General features: G+C 37.9%; 1 protein-coding gene across 2 annotated transcripts; it reads left to right on the forward strand.

The window, feature by feature from the left end:
- Positions 1–1,980: 1,980 nt before the first annotated feature.
- Positions 1,981–7,252, forward strand: LOC121738310. Of its 2 annotated transcripts, none has more exons than XM_042130284.1 (5): positions 1,981–2,049; positions 3,055–3,399; positions 3,568–4,713; positions 5,913–6,205; positions 6,411–7,252. In XM_042130284.1, exons 2-5 carry the CDS (start codon positions 3,058–3,060, stop codon positions 7,018–7,020), a joined length of 2,391 nt encoding a protein of 796 aa, XP_041986218.1. In that variant the 5' UTR covers positions 1,981–2,049; positions 3,055–3,057; the 3' UTR covers positions 7,021–7,252. The 2 variants fall into 2 exon arrangements, with proteins under 2 accessions (XP_041986218.1, XP_041986219.1); XM_042130285.1 differs by lacking the exon at positions 1,981–2,049 and adding an exon at positions 2,901–2,983.
- Positions 7,253–9,938: the final 2,686 nt, after the last annotated feature.

Here is a 9,938-nt window from a genome sequence, read left to right on the forward strand (position 1 = left end):
GGGCAGTAGACAAAATAAGTTTGGGAACCCATGCCCTAAAGGATTAAAATATTATGGAATAATTATTTACAAATGAAGCGGGCGAAGCTGCAAAAAAATGAAGTTTGAAATAATATCCAAACTAAGCAATACCAGATTCAACCTATTCAGATTACTCTTCCTTTCTGTTAATGTCGTTAACTGCCTTCCTCACCATTAACCCTCTCCATAACTGCATATGTACCGCTGCTGTTGCTGCGCTGCTGCACGTGGAGAGGGAGTTTGCTGTAGCCTGTAGGGAATAGACTTCACAACAATAACTAGTACAACCATCGATTTAGCTCCGTAGTAGGTATATGAACTCAGCTCCATATACAATAGTACATTGTGACATAACATTATCTAACGCGTGAACCAATCCGCTCCGCAAGGAATAAACCACTTTCACTGTCCTTTTAACCTTTATACTTCGCCCTTACCGAGCACAGTTACTCAATGTTAACTAACGATTAATTAACCAACAAACTATCTTAAAAGAAAAAATTATCAGTTCACTAGCTGTCCCGGTGAACTTCGTGTCACTTTAAAACCTTCCCTGGACTTCTACGAATATTTTAAGACTAAAATCAGCCCAATCCGTTCAGCCGTTTTCGAGTTTTAGCGCGACTAACACATTTGGAAATCCATTTTTATATATAAGATTATCCTGCGACTAGCTGTTGCCCGCGACTTGCTAAGTGTCATCCACGAAGCTTTTCCACATTTTCACTTATTTTTCTCTTCAATTAGTCGTAGCGTTTTATTACATTAGAGTCCTAAATCTTTCTCGATAAATGGACTGTTTAAGACAAAAAGATTTTTCAATTCGAACCCGTAGTTCCTGAGATTAGCGCATTCAAGCAAACTCTTGATTATTATTAATTTAATAATATTAAAGTATAGATTCAAAAAGAGACTCTCTCCCTGAATGTAGGTAAGTTTGTTTACTTACATGAAAAAGGCTGCAAAAAAAGAACGGATTTAGAAAAAAAACATCACAGATATTGTAGACGACCCGGACGAGGTAGGACTGTGTCACGGCAAAGTACAAGACTCCCGCGGGATTTCAATAGCATCCACGTAACTCGCATCTAATGCGCATTCAAATAACACTTAATAATTACATTATATAATTAAATATTTAGCCTGAATAAATGATGAATTGGTTGTAACCAGCAGCAGTTAGTTATAAATTAATTAACTTGAAATTCGATGACTGGGAAAGTGTTTTTATGAAATTTGTCGTAAACTTTATAATTTTTTATTGCTTCGTTATGATCGAATTAATCGATTTGAAGCATACTTCGGCTCAAAATTTGTTAAAAAGTATGTCGAGGTATCCCAATTCCCACCTTAATCCCAGTTAAGGTATCAATCCCTTAATATTTATTTACTTCCATTATGCATATAAATTGTACAAAGATTTCCTTGACATGATAAAAAGATTTTCTAGTTAGGAGAGATCAAAATTTTTGGTAAGACATAAACGTTTGCTTGTAACTTGTCTTCAAAGTATTTTTGTTATTCCCGCCTACTTCTGTACTTAGATCAATAATTAAAACTGTTGTTTATACCTGTTCGTAAGTAATAGTATATAATTAGTATATTATTATCATTACAAAAGAAAATAAGTCAATGTTAACAACGTAAACTATCCTCGTTCCTATTAATAACATTTTAAAATTGTCCGCAAGCAGACCTTAGGACTACCCCATTGCCTCACCTCTACTCGGAAGAAATTCATGAATGAGCGACCTCATGGTTACCCCTACTCGTACCATGACTCTCGCAGTAGGCGACGAAGTCGAGGAAAACCCCAAGATTTTTTGTCGATTTAGCATTGACGGAGGTATCGTGGTAGAGGGCCGAGACGATCGTCTTACAAAATCGTATCGCGTGCATCTTTACGTTGGTCGAAGTATAAAGCGTCGCGGCGGCAGAGGTTGCAGCCATTCCGACGCAAACGCAGCTCAGACAAGCTTGTGAACGAAGTTTAGACAAAAGTGACAAATAAGGCAGTGTTACGATACCGTAAGTGCCAAATAAGTGTTTAGAAAGTGATTTAGTGCGCTCAAAATTAATATTTTCCGGGAAGTTACTAAACCTAATAATTCTATATTAAAATTTTATAAAAATCAAAAGTATGAAATAAAATAAAAAATTCAAATATTTTACTAAAAAGTGTTAACCAAAAATTAAGATTTCTTTCGTTTGTAAATTATGCCAAAAAGTGTTTTTTAAAATGCATATTGTAGACTGCAATACTATGCATTTAATGTTGACAAGGCATTGCCCACTCCAAGACATGCATTTTAGAACAGTTCACGTATTTGCGGACAAACTCCTACATAAACTTTCACTTTAATCTGATAACAATGAAACTCGAGACTGAAGTTAAATTTACCGCAACTGATGTAATTACAAACTGTGTCAGTCCAATAAAAAAAATATAAATAAAGTTTATTGAGTCCAAATGCTGTAACCTATTGCATAATTAAAAAGTATAACGTAGGAAGTTACATCAGAGGTTGCGAGAAATGGTGACGCACCGAAAGAAACGCGCGAAGAATTGCAAATCGCAAAACTCTTGTGCCGGTTTTTGGTGACATTGACACCATTTGCTATACTCCATAACATGAGTAACTAATAGAAAACAAAGCTTATGTTCATTTTTAACATTATAATAATATGATTAAGTATATTTTTTATTGTTCAGATGTTCAAAATAAGCATAATCTAATATCAAAACATTTGAGGCCTATAGCATACAATTTTCTAAGCTGTTCAAGAATTTTAAGTCAGGCCAATTAATTTATATCATCAGTATAATATTGAGATGTGTCTTTTATACGTAACTCAGTGTCATTACACAAGAGAGTGCTGTCGCGGACTCACGCTCCCCTGCACAGTCTCGGCTCCGACAAAGACACTTACCGCTTACGTAACAGAGTTCGTGAAAGTAAAAGTGATTATCCATGAGTTTCGAAACCGCTCGTGTGGGACTCTAATTTGTTTACATACAACCTTTTTTCGCAGATCATGCGGTGGCTCACGTGTAGTATACTGCTGCTAGTGATAGCTAGCGCGACGGCTGACTGGTCGTGGAACGACGATACGGAGAAAAAGAGCGAGGACAATGAGAAGACACCGGAACTATTGCAGGGGGAGGAATCTGAGACACAGGAAAAAGTCTCCGAGACTAATGGAACGGTACTCGATGATATCGTCGATGAATTGGTGAGCAGCAAGCAGGGTAGAAGTTTGAACGGCTTCGACGACGTGTACAGCGATCCCACGATTAAGGAGGCTTTAGATTCTGGTGACGACGCCGAGGCCAGGAACCTTATTAAGGATCGCCTCTGCACATTGGGTCTTGTACAAGTAAGTTATGGTTTATATTTTGAATGGTTTTAAATAAATTGAATTGGTATTACGAGTATATAAATTGCAGGTAAAAATCTTGAATTTTTAGAATCTTGTCCCTTTGTTCACATTGTTTAAGGAGAATATTATATTATTAAACTAATTATAACTTTGTTATATTTTTAGTGCGAGGATGGTGAAAACCAAGAAAAAAGAGCCTACGGATACTCACCAGAAGAACTTATTTACGCACAACCAGTAGACATTAAGCCTATTGGAAAACCAGTTGCATCGATTCCCGTACGAGGCCCACCGAGAGCCTATGGCCCTGCCAAGCCTATGCCCTACCCCCCACACCATTCTAAGGCTCCACCAAAACGACCGAACTACGGACCTCACAGGCCCGGTTTCTCTGACAAATACGGAGTCGTAGGCGGTAACTACCAATATGCCCAAAATAGTGCATCTTACGGTGGAGAAACTAACTATGTAACGAGACGACCGACATTTGGCAACGACGGACCATATGCGTTTGAGAACTCAAAACCCAGTTACAATAAACCACCCACACACTCTAACACCAAAACAGAAACGGTTGTGCAACAGCACGTACATCATCACTATGTGCATGAAGACGCAGACAAAAATCCTAAGGTTATAATCAAGCCTGTTGCCGTACCTGTAGGATCAGTTGGTAACTTGGCGTCACAAAACATCCAAGGACAAGATTTCGGCGACTTCTCTGCTTCAGGCGCAGAATTCAATGGTGGATTTAAGCCTATGTCATCAAACTATCCTTTCAACAACAAACCAGGTTTTGATGACTCCGACACGATTTATGGATCACAATATGGTAATAACAAGGGAAGCTCCCATTTACTGTCCCAAGGATTGCCTAATCCCAATGGTTTCGACGATCAAAAATATGGTAGCTCCTATGGTGCTCAAAATACTGACTTCTACAAAAAAGAATTGAACGTTGGATCGTCCAGCAACTTGTACAACCAGGGACCAGCTACTTTCGGCCAAAGCGATCAATATCAGCAAAGTTATCATGAACCCAAAGCTCAGGGGCTCGAATGTGTCTGTGTTAGCTACGATCAGTGTCCTAGTCAAGAAATCATTGGCCGTAGAGACGATTTATATCTTCCCATCGATCCACGTAACAAAGGCAGTGAAATTGTAGCTTTGACTGAGGAGCAATTGGACAACTTAAATAAAAACGTAACTGAATCTGATGACAGCGTAACAAATGCAACTGAAACTAAAAAAGTTAGTAAACGTGAAGCCGACGAAGACAAGGACAAAGAAGCTACAAAAGAAATCGAACCTGTAAGTAAAACTCATTTAAATTATATAGAAACTAGTAACATCATAAAAATTGTAAGCTCACCCGTTCCATCCTCACCATTATAATTCCTAATCATTCATCACTGCTACAAAACCTGGGGTAACATAATATAATATTTCAATGACATATTCACTCATTTGAAATATTATAGACAAAAGGACAACTAAACAAAGGGCACTTACAATTTAACACTAAATAAATTCGACACTAAATATCGAAATATTACTGCAGCGCCTCTTTGGATCGGCCGGATACGGAGGCAATGGCGGCGGTAATGCCGGATTCGGAGGCATTAATGGCGGTGGTAATAACAACAAACAAGTGCAGCCTACGTTTGGTGTCTCTTTTGGGTTGCCCCAGCCTTCCAATGGCTATCCCATCAATCCCTACAATTCGAATCCTTTAATAAATCCATATGGACCGGCTTTGAATACCGGGGGATTCAATTTAGGTTTAATCTCGGTGAACCCCTTACTAGCAGTACAAGTGACCAAAAACGATTACGGCGACAAAGTTATAAAGCCTTTCGTTAATTTGCACGTCACGCCTAATGAACACGTGGTAAATAAAATAGGTCATTTATTCCATGAAAAGAAACATTATCTTTTGAACAAACATGAACACTATCACAATTACAATCCATACGTAGGACACCCGCCAAGACCATATGTACCAGGTCCACATGATTATCCTCATTATAACGATATACATAGACCAGTGTATCCTCAACCACAAATATACTCCCCACATTATCCTCACCATGGTCCTGGGCCTTCCGGACCTTACGGACATCATCGAGTGCAGCCCTATAGCAGTAACGGTCAGCCACACTCGATCGATGATGACTATTACGACGACGACAACACAGAAAACTACGAAAATCCTCTTGATTACAATAATCACTATCAAGACACACACGATAGGTCTTTTAATGCCACAAATTATGATGTTGACAATCGAAACTATGCTAATCGTTATGCTCACGCCCGTTCCCTTTCGTTTCCTTCTCAATCCAATGGGGCAAGCCAGCCGAGCCAAACAATTAGATTTCCCGACAGAAGAAGGAGAGAGACTCCTAGGGAAAATCCCGGAACAGAAATTATCGAGGAGGTAAAATCTCCTTCAATTAGAGTTACTTCCACCCATAGATAAATAATATTAAAACTTTTTGTTATTTTAGCGTCAAGGATACTTCGGCCGACCACAGTACCAGCAGTGTCAACAGAACCAAGTGTGCTGTCGCCGCCCATTACGGCCGCAAGCTTCTAACAAAGGACAGTGCGGAATCCGTCACTCCCAAGGAATCAACGGAAGGATCAAGACTCCCAGCTACGTTGACGGTGACAGTGAATTCGGAGAATATCCTTGGCAAGTCGCCATTCTGAAGAAGGATCCCAAAGAGTCTGTCTACGTCTGCGGAGGAACTCTTATCGATGGGCTTCACATCATGACTGCTGCTCATTGCATTAAATCGTACGTATTTTGACTGACAAATCAGTACCGTATTTCAAACTTGAGAATAATTTAAAGCAACAAACTAAATAGACACTAGACAGATTGAATGGTCCAAAAGGTTTTAAAGAGTTCACATCCATGCTCAAGTAAAAATAGATTTTGTCAATATTTTCCGATTTTATACTATCCATAGACCATATTAAATAAGATGTTCACTTTTCAGATACAAAGGATTCGAGTTGAGAGTGCGCTTAGGAGAATGGGACGTCAACCACGACGTCGAGTTCTATCCCTACGTGGAGAGAGACGTGGTGTCCGTGCACGTCCACCCCACGTACTACGCCGGAACGCTCGACAACGACCTGGCCATCCTGAAACTCGAGCACCCAGTCGACTATACCAAGTACCCGCACATCAGCCCCGCCTGCCTGCCCGACAAGTACACCGACTACGCCGGCCAAAGATGCTGGACCACCGGCTGGGGCAAGGATGCGTTCGGCACCAACGGGAAATACCAGAACATCCTCAAGGAAGTCGACGTGCCGATTCTTGGTCACAACCAGTGCCAGCAGCAGCTGAGGCAGACTCGTCTCGGCTACAACTACGAGCTGAACCCTGGGTTCCTGTGCGCCGGAGGAGAGGAAGGCAAGGACGCCTGCAAGGGTGACGGAGGTGGTCCCCTGGTGTGCGAGCGTGGCGGAACCTGGCAGCTAGTCGGTGTAGTCTCCTGGGGTATCGGTTGCGGGCAACCAGGAGTGCCCGGAGTCTACGTGAAAGTGGCTCACTACCTGGACTGGATCGCACAGATCACTGGGAAATTTTCACCTTATTAAGTATAAATGACGTGGAGTCTATAAAAGCAGGATACAGACGAATATTAGGTTCGTTTATGAAAAGTTCTTGAGACTTATTGATATTTGAAAGCTTTTTACCATAAAATATTAGTAAACTCTGTTTTACCGGAAAGAGTCTTGTAGCCTCCAGATTAGATGTTAGATGTTATTTATATGAATAATTTATTATGCTCCTTTGAACGGTAATGTTCAGAGATGAAAAGTAAATGCATGTGCAGTTTTTGTAAAATATTTAATAAATATTATTTTTTTTAATCAGCATTATTACTTGTATTTAGCTAATTAATTATTTCCCCTGTGGTAAAAAATTAAATATCTAGTTCCAAGAACTGATTTTTATAGGTCTACCAGAACCAATCTGATGGCAAAAAGTGAGAAAATAAATTGACTCTAGCAATACCGGGGTAATTGGAATAAAACATTTATTTAGACCCCATGATGTTATATTATAAAAAAAATCATTGGATAGACCTATAAAAATATTTATTGTTTAATTATCTATATCTATAAAACTTAAAGGTGACTGACTGACATGGTGATCTATCAACGCACAGCCCAAACCATAGACTTATTTAATACATCCGACACAGTATAGCAATATGACATAGGGACTAATATTGCTATACTGTGATCCAGGACCAAACCACATTTTGTTGCATGCAGGTAGATGTTATGACGTAGGCATTCGCTAAGAAAGGGTTTTGATAAATTCCAACCCCAAGGGGTTAAAATAGGGGATGAAAGTTTGTATATAATAATCTTATAGCTTTAAAATATATATATATATATATATATATATATATATATATATATATATATATATATATATATATATATATATATATATATATATATTCTTGTATATAATTGGAATCGATCTAGCTAGGAATCATTTTTAGAAAATGTCATTTAATTCGTGTTTTATCGAATACCGAGCAAAGCTCGGTCAAATAGCTAGTACTTCTTAATGCGAGCGAAGCCGCGGGCAAAAGCTCGTTAAGTTATTGTTTTCCACTTATTAAGTGTACAACAATACTATGAAATGCATAAGTATAGAATTTTTTTATTTTATTAAATTAAGCCATTTCGAATTCGACTCACTGTAGTCTGTAAACATAATGAAAATACTTAAGTAGATTTTTAGATACATTCTGAGATTACAGTACTATTAACCACGACACTATCATCATGTATTTCCATTTTCCTATTGCTGTGAAAGTTCCTAGACAGTTACCGGAGCCTATCTTAACGAAGATATTGTGGTTATAAACAAGTTAACTATATTTTATACCTATGACGTAATGGAGCAAAGAAACATAATACAATATTAGGTTAACCTTATTTAAATAGAATTGGGACTTCAATATTAAGTTTAATTCAGTGAGCAGCTAAAACGAAGAAATCAAAAAGCACGATAATTTTAAATTATAACATTTTTAAGACCCTTCTGACAGTGAGCGGCATCACGCATTCAAGCGTTCTGCGTTCGCCTTCTACATTTGAGCCATAAAGTTAATATACCTAGCGGAATAGAGCAACCTTTGATTATATACTATATAATCAAAAAGAGCAACAATCTCGAGCTGTCAAACGAAACTTAAATTGGTTTTCATCTATGTGAAAAATATGTGTACGTATACACTTACACAATCATGATTGAAGAATTCTATGTGATTAAAATTGTCAACGTGCGGCACGTGCCGACAGGAAGTCAAAAAAAGGAGTGCTGCTGTCATGTATCACACGTCTCTTTTTAACACGCAGTGTTACTGATAGTGACATCTCTCTTGCTCAGGCCTTTGTTTCTCTATTCCGCTAGGTGTATTAAGTTTATGGTTTGAGCGTACAAGTAGTTTGAGTGAAGGAGTCTGACGTGGTCAGAGAGCCCCCTAAATAAATAAGTAAAATAAAAATAAAAAATAAAAAAGCATTTTATTTCCTCTAACTTAAGCTAGTTTTACAAATAACTATATTTTACTAGTGCGTTAACAACATTTTTCTTTTGACTCTACATACATATTATTTTTACACGTAATATAAACTTAATAAAAATGTTACAATTTTTTTAAAGTTTTTTTGAAAAATTTATAAGTATAGTAAATATTTTTAAATGAGGAACCCCTCTCGGGTAAAGGCCTCTTCCAAACCTAACCATTTTTCCCGGTCATGGGCCACATCACAATAGACATGCCACGTCTTGCCAGTTTGGCCCTGCAACTTTTCTTATCAGAAGATGGCGCTATATTTTCATGCACGCTTCTGGTAAGTACACAACACAACTTGGAGAGGACCACAAGGAAAACGACCGAGAGGTAGACCACACGCACGCTGGGATGACGACATAAGAAACGTTGCAGGGCCAAACATAGGTAACAAAAAATTTAAACAACTATACAACCTTACATTTAAGTTTTATAAAGCGCCAACAGATGGCAATCTTATACTTTTTATGTTTTTGACATTTGGCCGTGTTCGTCGGCGTATTTTTGGACAAACCTTTTATTGCGCATGTCCAAAAGATGTCATGGCAACGCCATAACAAGTTGCTGGTCAAGTCGTAAACAACGTATTAATTGTTTATACATGATTAAAATAATAAAAACTAAGCATAAAAACATAAGCCTAAATTGTCTAAAATAATTTATTTTACACTATAATAGTGTTTGATTATTTTAGAATGGAAAATATGGTTATGGATCACTTGGAAAAAGTAGTGGAGGAAGTTATCGAGGTAGGTATTAATATTATTTAAATGGTTAAATGTCAAGTCGTAAACAAACAGTATATATTAAGTCTATGCTAAAAATTACGCCGACGAACACGGCCAAGGGATTTGAAACAGTACTTTGACAATTTATCAGACAATCAGTACTTATATTGTTTATTTTCAGTTTTTC

Source organism: Aricia agestis, chromosome Z (assembly GCF_905147365.1).
Source record: "Aricia agestis chromosome Z, ilAriAges1.1, whole genome shotgun sequence".
NCBI lineage: Eukaryota > Metazoa > Arthropoda > Insecta > Lepidoptera > Lycaenidae > Aricia > Aricia agestis.

Coding starts and splice junctions, on each gene's coding strand:
- LOC121738310 (XM_042130284.1), top strand. CDS start 3,058: ATGCGGTGGCTCACGTGTAGTATACTGCTGCTAGTGATAGCTAGCGCG. Junction 4,714..5,912: donor CTACAAAAGAAATCGAACCT/GTAAGTAAAACT, acceptor TTGTTATTTTAG/CGTCAAGGATACTTCGGCCG. Junction 6,206..6,410: donor GCTGCTCATTGCATTAAATC/GTACGTATTTTG, acceptor TTCACTTTTCAG/ATACAAAGGATTCGAGTTGA.